This window comes from Lepidochelys olivacea, assembly GCF_965140295.1.
Source record: "Lepidochelys olivacea isolate rLepOli2 genome assembly, chromosome: 16".
NCBI lineage: Eukaryota > Metazoa > Chordata > Testudines > Cheloniidae > Lepidochelys > Lepidochelys olivacea.
In genome coordinates this window covers 15,253,827-15,277,232 of record NC_140426.1, presented here as the reverse complement: position 1 = coordinate 15,277,232, position 23,406 = coordinate 15,253,827, and the positions used below count along the sequence as shown (strand labels likewise).

The window sequence follows — 23,406 nt, the reverse complement described above, 5'->3', positions numbered from 1 at the left end:
AGCGGGACAGCGCGCGCCGCTGTCCCACTTTCCCTCTCCCGCGCCCGCTTCTCGCGCCGTCCTAGGTGCCTTAGCACTGAGCTCCGTCCGCCCTCTCCCTGTGCGCGAGGCGCGGCCAATGGGGGCACAGCGTGGGGCAGGCGGCGGAGGCGGGGCCCACATGGAGTCTGGTGCGGCTGCGCACAAAGCTGCCCGCCCCTGGATGTTCAGGACGGGAGGGGGTGTCTACGCCTGCGCATAACAGCGCTGGTCTCACATGCCCAAGAGCGGTGTTTTCTGCGCCTGCGGTGTGCGCCTCCCCTCCCCAGTGGCCGGGAGAGGGGGATTGCTACGCATGCGCAGTGTGGCCTTCGTACCCCTGTGCCCCGGAGGGGGGGGGTTGCTGCGCCTGCGCACAACGCTGCCCGCCCCTCGCCAGCAGTAGCAGCAGTAGGAGGAGGCGGCGTTGGTCCCGGCTGGGGCGATAGCGTGAGGGTGCCCGAGCGCCGCTGTTGCCCCCTTTTATCCGGGAGCCCCAGGTCCGGGCCGAGGAGGAGGAGGAGGAGGCGTCCCGGCCGCGGAGGGAGTCCGAGCGGCGGCAGCAGCAGTCTGTGCCCGGCCCCCCCTGCGCTCAGTCCCGTTACAACCCCCTCCCTCCGCGCTCCGCAGCCACCAACATGTCGGCGCCGGCGGCCAAAGTCAGTAAGAAGGAGCTGAACTCCAACCACGATGGGGCCGACGAGACCTCAGGTGAGGCCGGGACGGGGGAGGGAAGGGAATGGCGGCGGCCGCCGCGGCCTCCTCCCCGCACGGCGCTGCACCGACCGCCATTTTCCCCAGCCACACGGGCCGCGGCCGGGCCGGAGGCGGGAAGAGCGCGGGGTCGGCCGGGCGGATGTGCAGGCCTCAGCCGCGGCAAGAGGAGGCCATGTTAGAGCCCTTTTGTCTGTACTGCCCGGCCTCCTTCTCCGCGGGCGGGGGGCGCTGCGGCCTGCGCGGAGCAGCGGGACCCCCCCTCCTGGAGCAGCATCCGCGGAGCCTCATTGTGCTCCGCCGCCGCCATGATGCTTCGCCGCCTTGTGGTCTCGGAGCCGCTACTGCTGCATGGTGCTGCCCGGCCGCGCAGCGCCGGGATAGAGCGGCGCTGTCTCGGTGGCTGGCGGGGCCCGCCCGACTGGGGAGCCACGCGCTACTCGTGCAGCAGCGGGATGCGGCTGCCCGCCCGTCCCCACGTGCGATCCGAGCAGCCCGTGTGTCCTCAAAGGTCGGTACTCGGTTCACCGTGGCGTGGGGTTTGCATCAGTCGCCGCCGTAGGGGGAACTTGCCCCCCGGTAAAGGCTGTCGGTTCCCCCACCCATGGATCTTCGCCTGTTTGGCGCGGGGTGTGGAGGTGCTCATGGCAACGAGCCTCCAGGCCAGCCGCTCTCCGCTGTGCCCGGTTCCTTTCACACACGTGCTTCCCGCACCTGAGTTTTCCTGTGTAATGGGGGCGGGGGAGAGAAGACGACACCAATCTACCCATCTCCGGCCGCAGGGTGGGGGTAGGGCTTGGCTCTGAGGCCCCCACCGGAAACAGCTACCCCATCACACGAAATCCTCTGTGTTCGCAAAGTAATCGGGGGAGGGGTGCCTGTGCCGCACTTCTACAGCTGCTTCCCGCTACCTTTCGTTAATCTTAAAACACTTTAGGCAAACAGCCATTGCTTAATTAAGCGCTCCAACAGCCTCTGCCGAGTTAAAGTTCTGATTAGAAAATGTCCACTTCATGGTGGTTTTGACATATTTCCCCGCATCTCTTCCGAAACGCGCCTGTTAATTGTGGAAAACCGCCTTTCCAATTGTACTATTTTAATGAGCATTTTGTATCTTATTTTTTCTTTAGTATTCAGTTCACTTAACTGATTCAATTTCTGTAACTGTGTTCAGTTCAGAAAGAATGATTTGGTGTATAATTTTAGTAAATTATTAAACTATTGTTGTTTCAACAGATGGGCTATAAAATACCAAGTGTATGTGACAATATATTGTGAATTAGCACGGGACCTGGTTTGAGCCCTTTTTAAAGAAAAAAGGAAAAAGATAGCAAAGCTTTACACCAATCTTCAGAGACTTCACTTAGCAAGTTCAGTTAGTAAAAAATGGTAGTTTTACAAGGTCTGGTGAGCCTTGTTGTATCAAGTGGAAATAATCATCACTCCCCGTGATAAAGCTACCGCTGCTCATTCGAGGTGGGGGTTTTTATCGCCGAGAGAGCTCTCTATTCACTTTGACATGCACATGGTAACCAGGTTCTAGATCTGGTAGTTTTCTAGCTGAGTGACGTGTTGTAAAAGTGGACCATCACACTCATTAATGGCTTAGTGAACTAGAAGTGTTCCTTTTGTTCCCAATACCATATTAGGTGGTGAGGTGATTTCTTTTGACTTTGGGTGAGTTACCTAATCTCTCTCTACCTCATTCTCTGTATCTGTAAAATGAATATAATATTTATATCTACCTCATATCCGTGTTGGAAGGCTTACTTTGCTAATATTTCTCAAGTGAAAGATGCTAGAGAAGGGTGAAATATTACTATAAAGTATAATTATTATTTGATGATCTTTCCTTGTTAGATTGCCAGAGTAGAACAAATTGAGCTATGGCATAACTGGGTGCAAATCTCTTGACTTTAGTGGAGTTATGTCCATTCTGAGCTACGCCTGCATTGGGGCATGTCTATAAGTGCAGCTGTACTGCTCCTTTACTGGAATAGGAGGAATACCAGTATACTATACTGGCAAAGCATTCCTAGTGTGGATGCAGCTATATTGGTATAGTAAAACCAAGTGAAACAAGCTATACCAGTAAAAGCACAGTTTTGCCAGTTTGTGTCGACACTAGGGTCTACAACCAGCAAAGGTATGTCAGTCAGTCGGTTAGGATCACACCTCTTCACACCATTGACTGACATAGGGTTAACAGAAATCTGAAGTATAGACCTGGCTGACTTTGTTCCCACATATCTTGATTCTTATGTAGGGGGCATATTCATCCCTGGAATAAGTGGCAACAAATCTATTGACGAAGTACATGGATTGATTTAGATCTGTTTATGCCAGGACTGAATTTATCCCATGTTAAAAAGTTAAACCACAAAGTTAAAAAGAACTGGTCTTTTTTTGCCTCTTTTCAGCGTCCTCGCCTCTCCCACCGTGGCCATCTTTATTCCTTGCACCAACCCCCTCGACCTGTTCACTTCCTGTGAACAGATGGAATGTTTCCTCCCCACATTGGGTTCTGGGGTCTAAGCCGAGGTAAATGCCCCCTAAACGGATATGGTGAGGGAAAAACGGCAGGCTCATGCAACACGTCCTAAAGAGAGACCCTGTGCCCTTAGCAAAGATGGCGGGTCGGGCTAGGCCCTTCCCCGAGACCTGAGGTTCCATGCCCTTAACCAAGGTGGCCGTCTGAAGCATTGGGTATTCTGTAAGTTCAGTGCCCTTAACCAAGATGGCGGTCATGCCAGTCACAGAGTAGTACAGTGGAATTTTTGCTGTTAACTGATGTCATTCTACAGTGCCTTTCTGGTCTCCATAGGAACCTACGCGGCTGGCTTGGGAAGATGGCGGCTCTAGAGTGGTCGCCAGGGGTTGCTCGAGACTGGGACTCCAGGCTTCTGTGCTTCTAGAGAGACGCACTGCTACCTCTTGCTTTTCCCCCATCGCCGGGATGTTCAGGGATGGTGTGGCGCACGGTGCCGACGTAGAGTCGCTGTGGCGAAGAGACCAGGGGACCCGCTGCGAGGCGGTGAGCGGCCATGGTGGTTGTGGGGGCATGGGCCATTCGCCGTGGTGGTGGGTTGGTGGGTACCTTGGCCCTTTCTCCTGCATGTTGACTCTGTCCATGAGTCACTTGCTCTGGGGGAAGCCAATAGAGTGAGGCACACAGCACGTTGACACACTGTTTGCCTCATCCTCAGGCACTGGTACCTTTATTTGGTTCACCTGTGCCATCTAGGTCTGATAGGCTGGCAAAAGATCTCTCAGTGCTTCCTTCTCTGAAATATGGTGGAAATGTAGTGTTTTATCCTGGAGAGAAAATGTACTGTGTCCCTTGTGCCCACTCCCAAATGCTGAACGGCAAAACACCTCAGTTGTTTGTCTTTCAAGAAATCCCTTTGTGCTAAGAAAATTGTGACTTGGCAGCTCTACTGCCCTTACAGATCTTCAGATAACACTTTGTCTGACTCGTTAGAGTAAGAAAATTAAACTAAGGATGGAGGGAAGTTTCTGCCATTGCTATCACCATTGTCACTGGCACTGTCAGAATATTTGCAATCTACTGCATGTGCCTAAGCGGTGCTAACTATATATCCTCCTTGTTGTATTTGTGTCTTCTACCCATCCTAAATCCTCTCTGGCCATAACTTCAGTCATCGCTCAGCACTATACAGCCCCTTTTGGGACTCCACTGGCCTTGTTTGGGGGGTCATCAGGCCTCAGGTTTTCTTTTGGAGTGCTCACTAGGCCTGAAGTCTTTCCACGCCAACAAAATCTCCTGGGTCGTCTTCTACTTTCCTGGAGGTATCCCTCTCCTTTTTCAACTCCACTGCCCCTTCCTTTCTTTTTCCCCAGCCTCATTCTCTTTTGGTAAATGAAAAGCCAAGAAAAGCACTCCACAAAGTCCAAGAAATCAGAAACCCATAGATGTAAGAAATCTGGAAACTTAACTCTCCATCTTCAGTGGAAGGTGAAATCTTTTCTCTTGTCTTTATTATCCTCTGAGGAGTCAGACTCAAATGAGGGGAGGCATTTTGACATTGTAGACCTGACAGTCCACATTCATTGAGGTGGCCTAATTTATTCTGGATATTTCTGATGAGGAAACACATCTTCCAGATTAAAATAAATAAAAATTCCCCAGGATAAGTTAAATAGAGTCTGAGGGATTCTGGTCTTCTCTGCCCTGGAGCTGCTGGAATAGATTTTTGCTTCAGTGGCTCTGCCCAGAATATAGGGAATTCCCACCAATAGAGCCTGCCTCAAGATGAATAAAGTACAGAAAAACACACACCTGAAACTTGCCTCAGTACCTGAAGTGAACATCTCAATCTCAAGGTTTGCAAAACCAAATAAAAACATAAAAATGGTGATTCCAGTTGAGGGGTGCTGCCTCCCTCAAAGATCTGTTGGGTAAACACAGGGTGAAATTGCACAATACAGCTGTGAGACTGCAACTTCGACCGCAGAGGTAGCGATGACTGGACCTCTCTCTCTCTGGTCAGGTCCAAAAGCCATTACCCCAAAAATCTTCTCAAAAGCCTGCAATCCTCATTTTTCACTTGGAAAAGCTTTCCTCTAGTTTCTTATATGAAAGTTGTCTTCCTTGTAGCAATTACCTCTGTGAGAAAGGTCAGCAAAGTAGAAGCTCTTTCCTCCTGAGAATCCTTTTTTTACTTCTTTCCTCTTACGGTTGTACTTTTTAGAACCCATGAATTCACATCTAAAGTGTATTCTTCAAGTCAGTCAGGAGACTGTTATTCCTTTCTTCTTCTGTAAACCATCCACACTGCTAGTCCAGATCTTTGGCTCGCATAATCCTACATTAGCAGAAGACAAACTGATTTTGAGTGCATAGTACAAGCACTGAGTCCTGCCACAGGAACTTCAGTTTTCCTGTCCGTTTTCAGAAGTGCATCCATTTTCACACTTTTTCATAGTGAAAATTGAATAATTAGGAAGTGCTAATTATAACCACCATCTCCATTTATTCCTTCATTCCAGCTTTCCGGCTTCGAAACACCTCTGACTTGCTGAACCCATAGCACTGTTCCATCAGCAGTTTTATTTCTCTTTGGGTAGCTGACTGGTTGCTGAAACTGGAGTGAAGCCACATCTGTATTTGAAAAAAGAACGAGGAGTACTTGTGGCACCTTAGAGACTACCGCTCTGAAATCTGTATTTGAATATTCACAGCAGCTTTACATAATTTAGCTCTTGGAACGGCCTATCTGTTCTTTTTACTGTGCCCTGGGGGCATATGGAATGCTGCAGAAAATCCAGGCTGGAGATCTTGGCTAGGAAAGCATGTTTACTTGTTTACAGGTAGCAGATACAGAAATATCTGTTTCAGAGTAGCAGCTGTGTTAGTCTGTATATGCAAAAAGAAAAGGAGGACTTGTGGCACCTTAGAGACTAACAAATTTATTTGAGCATAAGCTTTCGTGATGCATCCGATGCAGTGAGCTGTAGCTCACGAAAGCTTATGCTCAAATAAATTTGTTAGTCTCTAAGGTGCCACAGGTTCTCATCTTCTTGTTTCATAATGTTTTGTTTGGTGGAGTAGTCTGAGGCAGTTTTTAGCACCCTTCTGAAAACTGAAGAACTGTCAAAATTAAGCACAACTCCCACTAACTGAGATGTGGATAAAAGGTGCAAAATAAACCAGGCTGATGGGCTCAGCACATTTCTAAAAGATTGTGGCTCCCTGTGAATGTAGACTCTGGAACCCTGTGGGAGATGTTGGATCCAGACTGTGAAGTCTGTTCCAAGAGCTGGCTTGCTGTATGTCTTGTACAGTGCTGAGACATCATGGTTATAGGTATAGTATAAATAACTAGCTAGAACATGTTGCTGATGTCTGATTAATAATAATTCGGGCTGTTTCTTTGTCATGGCAAAAAATACAGTGGTCACAAATATATGGAAAAAATCCAGAAAGTCATGAACACACATTGCTTTGACCAAATAGCCTTTGTTTTTCGATTTATTTTTGAAATTTGTTTTAATTAAAAATTATTTAAAACAGCATGTCACTCTCTGATACTTCACTTCACTGGACATATGTAGAGCCAAATTTGTAAAAGTCATGGAGGAGTCTTGATTACTGGTTTAAAAGACCTTAAAAGTCTATAAAGTTTTATCAAAGCCATGACTGTGACAAACAAAGAGCCTCAATAATAATGGTCTTTGGAGATAGAAGTAATTTGATACTCTGCACAAGGAGAAGAGGTGGTATGTTCTAGGCCCCCCTAGATATAGGGAAGCATTATTTACTACTTTGCATAACACTTTGCATAACATAAGGAAGTACTCCTTCACACAATGCACAGTCAACTTGTGGAACTCATTGCCAGAGATGTTGTGAAGGCCAAAAGTATAACTGGGTTCAAAAAAGAATTAAATAATTTCATGGAGGATAGGTCCATCAATGGCTATGAGCCAAGATAATCAGGGACACAAACACCATGCTCTGGGTGTCCCGAAACCTCTGGCTTCCAGAAGCTGGGACTGGACAATAGGGGATGGATCACAGTAATTACTCTGTTCTGTTCATTCCCTCTGAAGCATCTGGCAGTCATCCCTTTTGGAAGACAGGGTACTGGGCTAGATGGCCCATTTGTCTGACCCAGTGTGGCCATTTTTATGTTTTTTTATAGTATGCTGCACTGGAGGAGCAAGAATGAGGGGAATCTGTTTACATTCATGTTGATCATATGCTAAAAGTAACTGAATTTTCTTACCCTAGTAGTACAGTACATACATAGTGTGGACCCCAGTGCCTTATACATCAGTTAAAATTGGGTCCTATGTTTCCACTCCCATAACTCTGGGACTATCCTTTCCTACTTATTCTCCCGAGTACCTAATCACTGTAATAGAAGGTTGACATCTGTATCCTCACCCTGTTGATTTGAGGGAAGTCAAGGAGCAAGTAACATCTGTTTCTTTGATTCGAAAACCAGGGTTGCTCCATAAAGTGACCTGCTAGAGGTGTACTTAGATTTGATAACTGTTCTTCTCTTTGTGAAACATGATCTCCACTGGCCTGAGAACTGTTCTTGCATACATGACTCCACGGTCCATAAAAGCCACCAATTAGCCAGGAACCCAATATGCAAGGTTCCTTTTGAGTATATATTCAGTATATTGAGTGACAAAAGGGAATTGTCCTAAATGGGTCTCTATGCACCCATCTTTCGTTGTTTCATTTGTAGAACATTATTCTTCCAACAGAAAAGCTGCCAGACTGGGGAGATCTCAACCATGGAGGCTGCAGTACAATCCCATTCCATCCGAGATGCTGGCATGCAGACTGATCAAAGTGAGGAGACGATCCAAGACTTGGATATCCAGAAGGAAGCTCCTGTGGATTATCCTGGCCTGCTCTCGTTCCTTCAGGGAGTGGAGGATGTTGTTATCAAAGAGCTGAATAAAAACTGGAGAAGCCATGCCTTCGATGGCTTTGAGGTGAACTGGGTAGATCAGAATGAAACGGTAGGTTGATAGAATTCAGAGCAATATGACCATACTATACAGTGCCAATAGCAACAGCTGTGGAATAGTTGGCTCTGTTACCTGGTGCTGAGACTGTCATTGCTTGACTCTGTTCATAAGAAAATAAGTATTCTTTCTCCTTTTGACTTCACCCCAGTCTAGTTAGGTAACCTGGCCTTGTGAGTAGCAACAGTGTGTAATACTGGGTTCATCAAAAGGAAGCTTACAATTGGAGTAGGTTAGTTTCCTCCTCTCTTTAACCAGTGCAGTTTAAAATCTCTGATCATTTAGATCTTCCTGCCATATTCTTCAGACAATAGTGTATTAATCATTGTCTGGCAGCATCTGAAAGTCATTGCAGTGCCTGTGGTTTGGCAGCTCTACCTGTTCACATGACTTATCTGTCCAGGAATGTGGGCAGCTGATAGCTATTGGTGCATGCTGGGTATGTTTATTGCTGCCTTTTATCAGATTATGGTTTGAGAGCACAATGTAGATCTTAAACCACCAGAATTGTGGAGCGGGACTGCCCCAAGCTTTCGGGGCATGGGCTCCTTAGTCTTTTCCGTAATTGCTCTGAAGATAGTAGAGTGGGAGATGACATTATGGAGAGACATTTGGTTTGGTGGGAGCATGCAGAGTTTTGCGTGTGATGCTCTCAGCAGGAGGCAAACTTCTGTCTTACCTGTATCTACAAACCACAGTTTGTTTCCCCAGACTCTGCTGCAATAAAGAGAGTGGGAGTCTGGACCCTGACCAGGATATTGGTCTGTGGAGATAATGTGATTCTTTCTTTAGTCTCTGAATATAGATCAAGACTAACAAATTTATTTGAGCATAAGCTTTCATGAGCTACAGCTCACTTCACTGAATACATCCGATGAAGTGAGCTGTAGCTCACCAAAGCTTATGCTCAAATAAATTTGTTAGTCTCTAAGGTGCCACAAGTATTCCTTTTCTTTTTGCGGATACAGACTAACACGGCTGCTACTCTGAAACCTGAATATAGATCCTAATTATCCGTATCTCCATAGGTTGGTGGCTCAGTATTTGGATTTCTTCTTTTCCAGGTGTCCTGTTTGCATAGCTTATTGTACCCAGAGGCTCAGGATCAGAAGTTGCAGGTGACCAGCATCTCCTGGAATGCCACTGGATCAGTTGTTGCATGTTCTTATGGCAGGTGAGCACCTGCGTTGATCCAGAGCACAACTGAGAGTGGTCTCTGAGACATTTCAGACTGGCCTGCATTCAGAAGCATTGGAGAATGTTCACTTGCTTTGTAATAACTAACCATGTGTATAAGCAACTTATTTATGTTGAAAAAGATATTTTATTGATATTCAGAAAAATCAGAACCCAAGGGCAGTTCTAATTTAGGTCAGATATCCTTTCCCTTTCCTCTCTGTCCATTATGTCCAATCCCCAAAGCTAATCTATATTTTCTCAGTGTTTTGTTCTTAGGCAGATTCTGTTGGAAAATGTAAAGAGGAGGTGTATGTTTGTATGTGTCTGCAGTGTGTGTGTGTGTGTGTGTGTGTGTGTGTGTATGGGATGGTTGGATGTGCATACTTGCCTTGATCATAAAATGTCTTGTTAGCCATCACGTGGTCTCCAAGCCCATATAGAATACACCTGGTGCCCATACACAGAAGTGCTCTCAGCCGTGTACTCGCATGCCGGATACTATTTGGATTAGATTTTCTTCCAGCAAGGCTAACCACCATTTTAGTCTTCTTTGTTATTGCCAGTGTGGACAGAGATTGCTGGTAGTCCTCCCACTGTCGGCACATAGTAAACTAGTCATTGTTGAAGTTGCTTGTCTGATTTACTTTCCACATGCACAGTTCGTGGTACCTTACTCTGGGAAACCCATTATTTCAGAAAGTGGATGACCTCATTGTGGAGTTGATTGGGATTAGCAAATGCAATATGGCAAACATTTGTTTCATGGTATTTCCAGCTCTGGGGATTTTGCACATGGCAATAATTGCTATAGATTTGCACTGCCCCTAACAAACAAGGTTGCACGCTGATAAACACAAAGTAAATGAAATAGCTACAAAGCAGAAGGGAAGCAAAACTTTGTCTTTTGAGAGGTTTATTTCCTTTGTCCTTTCAGAGTTACAAAATGAAACAAATCATGAACCCAACTTAACTGGGGCAAGTAAACATGGAAATGAAATTGGATTTAGGCTTTGAGAGATGTCAGTGGCATGACTTGTGTAATATCTGCACCATTTGGAGGTGCAAATGGGTGTGAATGAGACTTCATGCTTGTATGACCTCAGCAGAAATGTCATTACATACATGACTGACTAAACAAATGCCTCATTTTGTCTTTGAGATGGGTGGGGGAGATCGTTGTACATCACTATCAGAGCCCTTCACGCCAACATCAAGGGTCCACTTAATGGCTACTCTCTCCTGGCCAAGCAGGACTGAGTAGCACTTCAGCTCCTATCAGTTCTCCTTATTCAGCTGCAGTGGTCACTGCTCAGCAGCACAACACTTTTTTCCTCTCTAGAACACTTTCAAACCCTGAACTCCTTGTTGGAATGAGGAATGTTGGCTTTTCATCCTCTCTGCAGAACAGTTGCTTCTGGTAACTTAAAAAGGAGGAAATGTGTGCTCTCTTTGAATGGTGGCTGTGAAGTAACTTTCCCCAATGTGGATTCCAGGCTGTTACCTTAGTAGTATAGTTAATAGGTCCTGTCCTGTAATAATTTATATATGCTGTCAAACACTCCCATCATACTGGGGTGCACCAACATGTACTCAAAATGTAGCACTCCACAGAGATGCATTGTAACCGCAGCCTCCTCTAAAGAAAGGCTTTCGTAGCCCCAGAGAGCACATGTCAATGAAAATGGGAATGCAGCTGGAAATCTGCGTAGCTGAGTGTCTCTGTATAACAATGACCAGATGAGGTGTAGCTTTCATCTTGACTTCTTTTCTTTTCCAGACTGGATGACGGGGACTGGAGCACAGAAAAATCCTATGTTTGTACCTGGAACCTGGACAGAAGGGGGTTAAATCCAAAGCGTCCTGATCTAGTAGTGGATGTTCCCAGTTCTGTCATGTGCTTAGCTTTCCATCCATCACAGCCTTCGTTGATCGTTGGTAGACTGCTCTTGCCTTAGATTTTATTTTTAATTGTTCCCCTATCTCCTTCAACTAGTGCTGCTGATTTTCTCTTCAAGGCTACCTGGGTAGGGTGATCAGACAGTAAATGTGAAAAATCGGGACGGGTGTGTGTGTAAGTAATAGGAGCCTATATAAGAAAAAGACCCGAAGATCGGTACTGTCCCTATAAAATCGGGACATCTGGTCATCCTATACCTGGGACTCCTCCCAAGAGGAATGGTAGTGCGCTTCCTCAGTCGCTTCCTCAGTCACTTCCCAAGGCAAGGGAAGTGTTGCTGCCAAATGTGTAATTGCTGTTTTATCCGAGGTACTAGGAATCAGGATCTTCCTTTGTTTTAGTGCGACCTTCCCTTCTCTTAGTAGGCTTTGCCTGTTTTATACTACCTCTTGGAGCACTTAGTTTCCCCACTTTCTCAGCAGGAATCTCTGGGAGATGAAGAGGGAGGGCAAATATCAGTCCTTGCATAAGTATTGGTTGTTCAAGATGGCTGTATATTCCCACTTATGGTATTGCGCTGCCTAGTGATGCCTAATGGCAGAACCTTCCCTTGGCATTGTCTCTTAGAGTGCTCTTGCATCCTCTTGTACCCCTCCCCTCAGCTGTCTCAGAGCGAGGCTATATCAGGGGACACAGCATCATCTACCACCTCAGTTCCTTTCAACCATGAGCTTGCATGGAAGTGAACCGCTCTGAACTGTTTGGGTCTGGAGTTCTTTCTCCTTGAGTATTCATTGGTGTTTTGTTGTTAGTAGTAGTTAGTATAAATGTAGAAATAGTTACTTGCTAGTGTTTCATTTCTGGGTGATGGTGGAACTGAAGAGGAAGAAGCAGCCAAGATTCAAGAGGTGTGCTTCCTGCCCTACTGCCTTCTCAGCAGTGGATGACCACATCAGGTGCCTCAAGTGTTTGAGAGAGTTCACTCTCCGTCTGAGTATTCTATCTGCTGAACTTTGATACCCCAGAGCTCGCAAGCAGAGGCAGAACAGATTGCAAGGGGTTCTCCTGAAGGAGGCTCTTGAAGTTTCCGAACCAAGATCTGAGATACACTGTTGACTCTTGTGACTTCAAGAAAATTGAAGCAGTTGGAGGATTCCAGGAAGTTGGAACTCCCATCAGCTTTGGCTCCAATTGTCACTGTTCCTTCAACTAGGTCTTTGCTATGTCAGAACTAAGGGCTATGTGGTCGTCTCCATCTGTCTTATTGGATCCATTCTATTCTTACAGAGCCTCTATGGCTCCAGAAGTCAAGGTTGATTCTGGGGTCAGCCTTGGGAGCCAGGAGCATGAGTCTGGTGTTGGATCTGCTGCTGTCAGCTTCTTTGTCCCTGACCTTGGCTCCTGCTTTGGTTCCACTTACTTTTTCAGTTCTGAAAAATACTGTTACGTGATATCTGAGGTACACTGTGAGGCTTCTGATCAATCCTCAGATCTGAGCAAAAAGCAGAGGACCTTGAGAAAGAGGGCAGGCTTCGCTGACCACTTCATCTGTAAGGAGAGTAGAACTGTCTGTACTTCCTCCTCCTAGGACTCCTACAGGATCCTCGTAAAGGTTTCCTCCTTACGTCCCTCAAGGTCCTCCAGTGCACTCTGTCACAGATCCAGTGCCAGATCCATATCTGAAGGAGGCTAGAGGAAGAATTAAGAGGCCTGTTTCTTCCTGGTTTGCCCCTACCTTTGGTCCTCCTCCTGTGGGGGTGCTCCTGAATCCCAGTTTTTGGGAAGACTGACAGTCCTGGGTGTCGTGACCTTATTGGGAGCTGCTGCAGGAATTTTTCAGTTATCCTCCACGTGGATGGAGAGGTGAGCTTTCATTTGCTAAAGATCCAGTGGTGTGGAAATCCCAGATCCAGTTCCTCCAGATCTGTCTACGTTTCAGGCAGTGGTGCCTGATTATTGATAGCCTCTCTCTTTGAACAGGAGCATGTGGTCACACACTGTGATCCTGGATTTGTCACCAGATGAGCATGTGGGAGTTCCTTCAGTCTCCTCCCCTTTTAAGGATACTACACTATTTCACAAATTAGTGGATCGTGTCTAGAACTCATGTGTCTAGAATTTGAATCTGCCTTCAGTGCCTGCGGAAGAGACTTCTCATCTGATGTTTGACATTCTTGGTGCTTCTTCCAGGAATAGGATATCCCTACCTATTTTGGATGTTTGCTTTAGCCAACTAAATCAGTGTGGGTCTATTCCTGGCAAGCTACATTATTTATCCTCAGAAGAGAATTCATATTTTCATATGGACCCTGTACCTAAGTCGCTGGTGGTGGCTGCTGCCAGTAGCAGAGCAAGATCTGGACAAGCTCACCCTATCCTTATTGACAGAGAGGGGAAAGGTGTTCTCTCCTTTATCCTTTGGTATTAGGGTGGCAAGTTATCAAGCTGTTGTGTCCTGCTATCAGTTTCACTTGTGGGAGAAGATACTGCTGCAGGAGTTGCCAGATGACAAAAGGAGATTAACACAATTTCAACGGAGGGCCAAAATATGGTGAAACCCTCCTTTAGGGTTTTTTTTGATGTCTTGGACTCTTCTGCTAGTATATTGGCTTCTGTAGTGACGCTGAGGAGACATGCTTGGCTTTGTTCCTCTTCTCTGGAGGTGGATACAGACATAATGTTGCAGGGGATGGTCTTTTCAGTGAAAATACAGATGAATTGCTGAAAAAATTGGAGACGACAAGATTGACAACTCGTTCTTTGGTCTTAATTGCTTCTATTAGGAGATTGCTTCTTTGTGTTATCAGAGGCAGTACTCTCCAGAGTTATCTTCAACTTATTACCCAGAAAATCAGAGATGTCAACAACAGTACCAGCAGGCTACATCCTTTCAAAGCAGCATAAGAAGAGGTCATTTAAATCAAGACCTAAATTTAAGCAGTCTTCTATTTCCATGACTATTTTGTCTCATGCCAGACCTCAGATGTGATGGGAAGATCGAGTCAAAAACCAACCATCTAGGATCCTTCTCTTCCTCTGTTTGAAGAGAGGCTAGCCCTTTTTATTAGTGCCTGGAGGCTTATAATATCAGACAGATGGGTTCTAGAAGTTAAAGAAAAGAGCTATGCCATACAGTTCGAAAGACTACCTCTTCAGATTCCCCATACCCTTCCTTTGTCAGGGAACCTGAACATTAACATGCCATGCATTACATTGATTAAAAACTGGCTAACTGATAGGTCTCAAAATCTAATTGTAAATTGGGAACAGTTATTGAGTGGGTATGTTTTCAGTTGAGTCCTGCAGGGATGGATTCTTAGCCATACACTATTTATCATTTTTATTAATGACCTGGAAGAAAATATAAAATCATCACTGATAAAATTCACAGGAGCCATGAGAATTGGGGAAGCAGTAAATAAGGAAGAGACAAGTGACTGATTCAGAATGATCTGGATTGCTTAGTGAACTGTGTGAAGCAAAACAGTATGCATTTGAATAGTTAAATGTAAATGTGTACATCTAGGAACAAAGAATGTAGGCAATACATAACAGGATGGGAACTTTATCCTGAGAAGCAGTGACCTTGAAAAGGATTTGGAGATTGTGGTGGATAATCAGTTGAATATGAGCTCCCACTGTAACACTGTGGCCAAAAGAGCTAATGCAATCTTGGGCTGCACTAACTTGGAAATCTTGAGTAGCAGTAGAAAGGTTATTTTACCTCTCTATTTGGCATTGGTGCAACCACTGCAGGAATACTGTGTCTTCTGGTACCCAAAATTCAAGAAAATATTGATAAATTGGAGAGGGTCAGAGAAGAGCCATGAGGATGATTAAAGGATTAGAAAACTTGCCTTATAGTTATAGACGCAAGGAGCTTCATCTATTTAGTTTAACAAAGAAGGTGGGGTGACTTGATTACAATCTATAAGTATATGGGGACAAATATTTAATAATGGCCTCTTCCATCTAGCAGAGAAAGATATAACGTGATCAAATGTCTGGAAGTTGAAGCTAGACACATTCAGATTGGAAATAAGGAGTACCTTTTGAACAGTGAGAGTAATTAACCATTGGAACAATTTACCAAGGCTCGTTGTGGATTCTCCATTACTGAAAATTTTTAAATCACGATAGGATATTTTTCTTGTGTAGCTGCAAGCCCCATTCCAGAGCCTGGCAGCTGCGCCACAATGTCATCCAAGATCGCCTGGTCAGAGCCATCCCACCACCCGTGGGGAAGGTTGCTGTGAACTCCGCCATCCCTGGAATGGACAGACAACTGCGACTGGACATTGTCATCACCAACAAAGACTTGAAGATCATTATGGTGGATGTCACAATTCCCTTTGAAAACAGGACCCCAGCTTTCCGTGATGCCCAATCTTGAAAGCTGGAGAAATACGACCCTCTGGCCAACACATTGAGAGCAAGGGGTGACGAGGTCCAAACTCGCGCGCGCCAATCGTTGGAACCCTGGGTGTATGGGCCCCCACTAACGAGTGAGTGTTGAGAGAATGTGGAATCTTGGCTGATGCGGCAACTCATGGTGTCAGAAGCTATCAAGTGGTCGATGGACATCTACCTAGAACACATCACCGGACATGGCCAGTACCAGGAGGGATGAGCTGGAATGCCGATGAGAAGCGCAGTAGGGAAAGTAATTCAAATACTTTCCTGATGGATTGCATTTTCTAATGGCCAACCTATCCTAAATTCTCAGTTACTGAGAGAAAATCTTCACTCATTGATATATTCGCTTTCCACAACCAACTCTGTATAACTTTTCTATGAGTGATGTACCTGAATACTTGGAGGCTAATATCTAAACTGTATTGTTAAATTTACTCACCTAAATTTGGGTTATTGCTGATTATGCACTATATATATCTTATGACTTTATCTACAAATATGAAGTTTGTTTTAAAAATCTAAGCACTATACCCAGATGTACAGACACTCTCTTCTTAACCTGTTGTGACAAAGCTCTGTCCTTGGCTCCGTGGGTCCTGCATTTCTTGACAGATTTCGCTAGTCTCAGAGGCTCACTGTGACCCTCCATGTAGCCCTTCTCTCCCTAGAGGCACGGGTCACAGCCTACTGAGCCATTTACATCATAAGTGAGGGAGGTGAGGAGAAGCTATCCTCCATTGCACAGTCTCTGTTGTCTCCCAGTCTGAGTGATTAATCGGGGGGACAAAAGGAGGAGCCCGGGCCCGCCCTCTACTCTGGGCTCTAGCCCAGGGACCCTAATAGTATCAGCTATGGTAGCTGACCTTTTAGAAACAGGACGTGTACAATTCCCTGGGCTACTTCCCCACAGCAGCTCCCACTTCCTCTAGCTCCACTTCACCCTTACCTCAGGGCCACCTTCCTTGTGCTTGATATGGTATGTACTGCTCAGTCTCTCCAACAGCGCAACTTCCTCCCACAGCTCCTGATATGCGCACCCACCTGACTGACTGGGAGGTTTTAATCTAGTTTCAGCCAGCCCCTGATTGGCCTCAGTTGTCTCAGTCAACCTAGCTGTCTCCACTGCTTTCTGGAAGGATCTTAATTGGCCCCAGGTGTCTTGATTAACCTGGAACAACTGCCATTTGGTTATGATGGTAATAGGGATTTGTTTTGCCTGAGGCTAACATACCTGTTTCTCATTACTTTCCTATAGCCATCTGGCCTTGCCCCGTCACACTGTGTATTATATAATATTTTAACATTAACTTTAATAAAAATTTTAAACCTGTTTTTATCTGTTAAGATGTCATTCATTATTGGCATAATGTCAGTTAGAAGGGTGAGTGAATTGAATGCCTTGATGGCTGATCCACTGTTTACTACTTTTCATAAAGATAAGGTAGTTCTTAGGCCTGAACCCAGATTTTTGCCAAAAGTGGCATCTGACTTTTAAACCAATCAATTACTTTGCAGGAATTTTTTCCAAAGCCTCATATGAATAAGGGGAAATCTGTTATATATACTTTGGATGCAAGAAGAGCTCTTGCATATTATTTAAACATAATTTAAAAGATTTTGAAAATCATCCAGTTTATTTGTATTTCATGCTAAGAATTACGTGGGTTATGTCATTTTCCTAGACTGTTTCTAGATGGATTAAACAACACATTCATGAATATTATACATGACAGTACAATCGCATTCCACCAGAGCTGTGGCAGCTGCTTTTGCTTGCCTTAAGCAAGTCCTTGCTGCTAAATCTGCAGGGCAGTGACCTGGAATCTTGTACACATTTTTACTAAGTATTATGCTCTTGATATGGCCTCCAGGGCTGATGGTAGATTTAGTAGAGCAGCACTTCAGTCTCTATTTCATTAGGACTCTGTTCCTGCCTCCAGGTTATTTTCAGCACTGCTTATCAATCTGTCCCATAAATTGGAATATACAGAGCCACTTGGAAAAATGAAGATTACTTGTGTGTAACCGGAGTTGTCACTGCATATTCACACTTCCTACCCGCCTTCCCCTCTTTCTCAGAGTCCTGGTTTATTCTGGCATGTCTGGTTTGCAGTGGAAGAAACTGAGGTGGTAGAAGGCGCAGAGGCCTTGCCTTCAGAATGTTTGGAGACACTAAGGCGAAAGGTAGGATGGGGCACAAGAACACTAATGGACACCGCTAGAAGGTTCTACCATTAGGCACCACTAGGTGGTGCAATACCCATGAGTAGGAATAGGCAGAACCATCTCATGCTTCTACATAGCATTGCATCCGCTTACATCCGAGCTGAATATGTCCCCTGCTTGTTTCTGCTTACATCAGAGACTAATTTATTTTCCCTTGGCCCTTTTTGTTCAGGACAACTATAGGGGCCAACCTATTTACAGTCAGTAACAGAGTAAACAGAGCCCATCATGCTGTGTGTGACTTTCATTAGTAGCCATTGTTTATGTTCTATTGATCCTTTGTCATCTACAGGTGGCCTTTACAGTGGGGAGGTCTTGATATGGGACACGAGCAGGATAGAAGACCTCTTGATCTGGAGGACAGGGATGACAGATGACACTCATACAGATCCAGTTTATCAGGTAATAGGGGGCAGTCCACACTTTAGTGGGATGTTCATTGGGTTGGAGGGCAGGAGGAATCACAATCATGGCATTACATCCCTTTATTTCCTGGGCATCTTCGCACCAGATTAGTACTTGCACAGTTGCATTGAAATCTTTATATTCTCATTGCTAGATTAACTTAACCTCAACACAGTTGAAGAGGGCAAATCCTCATAAGACTGGTTTGCTGGTAGTGTTACCTAATGTCATTTGTTCTGAGACTTAATAGTGTTCTTGAATGTGGGGTTACTGAGCTTGGTGGGTTTGGCGAGGCCCCTTTTCAGAGTTTTCTCATGTTGGGAACAGGTTGACTGGTTTCAGGACTCAAAGCACAGTCACCACTTCCAGATTCTGAGTGTATCCACAGATGGAAAGATCCTTGTGTGGCAGACCCAGAGAGATGGTCAGCTGACATTAGTTGAAGGATTCGCCTTAGTTGCTCAGCAGATCCCTCGGAGTATGAAACTTAAGAAGGTTAGTTCAGTAATTCCCGAGAACATTGATTTGAAACAACCGTTTAATGGGCTTTGTGTGAGTTAGAATAGCTTGGGTTATAGAGAGCAGAAGCAGGAGGCTGTAGCTTCCATGTGATGGGGGAGCAGAGAGAGATTGAAGCTCAGTAAACTTGGCTTTCCCATTACCAACCCACAGGATAGTGTGGAAACCAGCACCTTAGAAGTTTTGGGTGCAGCAGCCTTGCTCTGAACTAAAGCTAAATGACCAAAGCTAAGTTCTCCATCCTGAACTTGAATACTTATTAGAGGACTCAGTTCTGTAAAAAGAAAATGTTAAATGGTTGGTGCAGGTCATGCAGGCTGTGATTAGTACAGATTTCATGTAAGTGTGTGTTCAATTTCTGAGTCCTTGTGTCTCGTCGTTTGTCCCCTTTCCCCTAGCGCACACGTGGGGAGACGGCTGTGGGTGTGACCTCGCTCTCTTTCTCCCACTTTGATCCCAGTGTGTTTATCGTTGGTGTGGAAGGTGGATATTCTCTCAAGTGCTCCACTGCAGTAGAGACCACTGCTGCTCCTGGGACAGGTAGCTCTGTTCCCCTCAAGGCACCTGCACAGTTTGCCTTTTCTCCTCATGGTGGACCTGTGTACTGTGTAAGCTGCTCACCTTTCCACAGGCAAGTAAGGGGCAAACTATATTGGCACCAACTGTTAGTTTGTTACACTACCATCCTTTTCTAATTGTGGTTTTCTTGAGTGACCTAGGGGGTAGGAAAGATCCAATCAAGGGCCACATGCCAGAAGCCCTGCTGTGTTTGTCACACTGGGAAGCTGTTTTAGTGGAAATGCAGTTACCTTCAAGGGAGTTGCACTAACTTCTACCAAAGCTGAATATACCCCTTGTATAGGTGCAACTTCATTGAAGCCCATAGCATTGAACTTATTTCCACTAGGCTCTTTTTATTCAGGACAACTCTTCCCATAGTTCCATTAACAACTTTAGGGGACAGCCTCTTTTCACATCAAAGTCAACTGCCCATCACGCTACTTGTGACTTTCATTAGTAGCCTTCTATGTTTAAATGTGGAAGTGTACACAGTGTGTGGGTGCACCCTTTAATGACTGACCATTTTAAATGTCCATAAATCTGTTTCCTTGAAACATGCTGCGAGTCCTGGTGCTGCATAAAATTTGCATGAGCGTGACCAGATTATGTTAGATCCTGATCCTTAAATACAAGGTCTCTGGAGACTACAGGGCCAAAGATGCAGTGATTCATGTGATGGCTGGCAAACAAAAAAAAATTGAGTAAAGACAAATAATTTGAGGAATCTTGATACCATTCAGTCAAAATGGCCATACATAAAGCCACCACACACTTGTGCAACAACACAGATCTAATGTACATCAACTTGCAGGCTGCTTAAAAGAACTCTGCTCTGTGTTCTTAATACTTATCCCCTAAGAAGTGTTTTCTCATTTTCTCCAGGAATCTCTTTCTGAGTTGTGGCACTGATGGACATGTTCACTTGCACTCCATGCTGCAGGCACAACCCCTTATTTCTCTCCAGTTATCAAAGAAGTATCTGTTTAGTGTGTGTTGGTCTCCAGTACGACCCTTGGTCTTTGCAGCTGCCACTGGAGAAGGTAGGTACCCTTTAGCTGCTTATTCCTTCGAAGGAGAAACCAGGTTTTCTTCTGGGTTCTAACACTAGTGCTATGTAAAAGTTTACTGCTTAGCACTTCCCACATGGGCTTAATTAATTTGTTTGAAAGCTGGGGTTTCCAAGCTGTCAGTTGGTATAATGTAGTGGTTTTTAGATCATCAGATCTGGTGTATCAACTACAGTTGTCATATCTTGCCCATTGCCAAAGTCTGTCTGGCCACAGACTTGTGTGGATATGGGAAATTTGATATCCCATACCATGGCTAAAACTGTTTCCAGCACTAGTATGCAATGTGACTGACTACAGAAAGTGGCCTAGCAGTTAAAGATGTCAACAGGGCTGCAGCTGGTTTCAGCCTGCCCTGACTCTAGTGAGTAGATCTACACTTCACTGCTTAATCTAGATACTGCCAGCAGGAGTGGACTTTAATCCTTATGGCTCTAGTGCTGTGAGGCTGGAGGGAAAGCTTGAACTAACACTTTACTGTAAACAATTGTAATAACATAGATTGATGTGGATTATTTATTTTAAAGGAGAAGTGCAGCTGTTTGATTTTGGAAAGAGCTCCCAGAAGCCTGCAGTTTCTATAAAGCAAGCTTCAGCTCAGACTCCTGTGTACTGCATAGAGTTTAACATCAAGCAACCTCAGCTTTTGGCAGCAGGGGATGCCCGTGGCATGCTGAAAATATGGCAGCTGAGTTCAGACTTTATTCAACAGGGACCAAAAGAAGTGAATCACCTTGAGCAGCTGGCAAATGAAGTCACTGACTAAGACACTAACAGGCCAGTGTTATGTTACAATTTTTACCCAAAACTGGTCTGTAAAACACATCCATGACATTTGTAATGGAGAGCAAGGTAAGTCCTAGTCCCTCTGACCATCTTTACCTGAAGCTATGTAATGAGCGATTCTACGGGGCTTTGTTTGTATCACACTTGAAATTGGTACTCGAGCATCAAGATGATTAAACACAAGTTGAAATTTTTGCTGCAGTTTGGACCAGTAACTTTTATTGAAGCACACTGCAATATTTTTTTTTTCCCTTAAGAGTTTTAAGCTAAGCAGTTTAAGATTACATCAGAAAGTAGCATTGATTATTGTAAACACAAAGATAGAGACGCATGCAGGACTATAGTTAGCAAACGCGAGTATGTTCTTGGTATTTTTAAAGGTTAGTGCTTTTATATCAATTCACAAACAGTGAACGTGTAAATTCTATGTAGTCATAAGCAGAAGGAAGTTCTCTGCCCTTGCTATCCATGTAGGGCTTCATGTGAGAGATGCAGTAATCGGCTTGTTCCCTGGTCAGGTTCTGAAAGACAAAATTGAAGATAGTTGCCTCTACCAATGAAAACAGCTTAAGTTTTCACCACAAAGTACTTATCTGTAAACCTACTTCTCAGGGTAATGGGAGGATTGGATGAAATTACACTAAGGCCATAGAGTCAGAGCTAGGACTGGAATTCAGGAGTTGTGGCTCCTGCTGAGATCAGTTAGTTATCTCCCTCCTACTGTCAGGATCCAGAATGGAAAACTTGTTACTTGGTGACTATAGGCCTTGAGAGGTCCAGAAAGAAAAATCTAGAGTTTCAATGCAACTGGGAAAGAAAGTAGTAATCTGGCTTCTTACTGATAGTGTAAAGCACTGGTGTACTCTCATTAAAGGATCAAACAAACTTACAGACAGCTTTAGTTGTGTCAATAAAATATTTCAGTAACAGGGAAAAGATGTTTTGGTGTTTGGGAATTTAACAGTTGTAGATCTATGTCAGCTTTGTAAAACAGTGCAATAGCTCAGAACAGCTAGAGTTTCTACTGTCTTTCCTAAGATGGGGTTGCACAACTGAGACTTACTTGGTATAGCTCCTCCTTGGTCACATAGGGCTTGCCCTCTGAACTAAGAGCACGGAAAGCACTTTCTATTTCCTCACTGGATTTCACATTCTCAGTTTCCCTGCTGATCATAAATGCCATGTATTCCTGCAGTGAGACATGTCCATCCCTGCCAATAAAACACACACCGCATGTAAACAGACCTGCTTCAGAACAATACTACTAGATGCTATTGAGCTCTCAAGCCCATCGAAACAGGCAAGTCTATCCTTCTTACTTCCCAGACCTGCATTAAATTAAGATGATAAGGAATATTGTAAATATCTCATGAAAAGCCCTGGGCTCTAGATTGACTAAAGCATATCTACATGTGAAGAATTTCTCACAGGCACCAGTTATTAGGTGAGATTTAATGGCCCTTTTTGCTCAAACTATAAAAAGGAATAATTTGAAAAATACGGAGATGCTGCAACAGACTTTGAAAGTGAAAACAGAACATTTAGCAGTAGAACAATTTATATAGGTTTTCTTCTGTCTGCATACCTGTTGGGATCTACGGTGTCGAGAATCGCTTCAAACTCTGGATCTGGTTCTCCTTCCTCAACCATAGGCAGGTCATAGCCCAGAGAACGTAAGCAAGACTTAAACTCCTGGTGATTCAGACGACCAGATTTATCTTTGTCAAAGTGTCTAGAATAGAAAATATGAATCTTAAGATAACTAGGAAAACTGGAGCAACACTTTAGCCTGATGTTCTGAACATGCTATTTGCAGTGAATAAGCACCTTCCTATTTAATACAGCCAGCACATAGATTCTCTGGAGTGCTTCAGAAAGATCATTAACTGGCCACATACCCTTAGTGAGTAATTATTCCAGTTATTGCCAGCTGGCAGAGTTTATAGCAGCCTGGCTCAGAACTGGCTAAAGAATCAGGGAGTTGCGAACAGTGAAAACTAGGGGCAGCTGAGAATCTGGACCATCAATTTTTGTGTAGCAATCATCTACATGTCAAGGATCTAAAGAATTCGTTTGACCACTTTTCTAGGTTGCTGAGAACATGCATAC

The 23,406-nt window shown here is 44.7% G+C and overlaps 2 protein-coding genes across 7 annotated transcripts in view; one reads left to right on the top strand and one right to left on the bottom strand.

The window, feature by feature from the left end:
• The first annotated feature begins 366 nt into the window (after positions 1–366).
• On the top strand, positions 367–21,491 carry DYNC2I2 (dynein 2 intermediate chain 2). Of its 3 annotated transcripts, XM_084649945.1 has the most exons (10): positions 369–729; positions 3,557–3,766; positions 7,975–8,235; positions 9,306–9,415; positions 11,198–11,355; positions 18,252–18,361; positions 18,692–18,859; positions 19,282–19,514; positions 20,327–20,484; positions 21,039–21,491. In XM_084649945.1, exons 1-10 carry the CDS (start codon positions 709–711, stop codon positions 21,275–21,277), a joined length of 1,668 nt encoding a protein of 555 aa, XP_084506071.1. In that variant the 5' UTR covers positions 369–708; the 3' UTR covers positions 21,278–21,491. The 3 variants fall into 3 exon arrangements, with proteins under 3 accessions (XP_084506072.1, XP_084506073.1, XP_084506071.1); XM_084649946.1 differs by lacking the exon at positions 18,692–18,859 and having other exon boundaries at positions 367–729; XM_084649947.1 differs by lacking the exon at positions 3,557–3,766 and having other exon boundaries at positions 368–729.
• Positions 21,492–21,499: 8 nt separating this feature from the next.
• Positions 21,500–23,406, bottom strand: part of SPTAN1 (spectrin alpha, non-erythrocytic 1) — a 72,636-nt gene continuing 70,729 nt past the window's right edge. For all 4 annotated transcript variants that reach the window (XM_084649941.1, XM_084649942.1, XM_084649943.1 and 1 more), the window contains 3 exons: positions 22,883–23,029; positions 22,361–22,508; positions 21,500–21,818 (listed from right to left, as the gene is read on the bottom strand). In XM_084649941.1, coding sequence (XP_084506067.1) covers positions 21,693–21,818; positions 22,361–22,508; positions 22,883–23,029 — 421 coding nt within the window. In that variant the 3' untranslated portion in view covers positions 21,500–21,692. The remainder of the gene's footprint in view (positions 21,819–22,360; positions 22,509–22,882; positions 23,030–23,406) is intronic.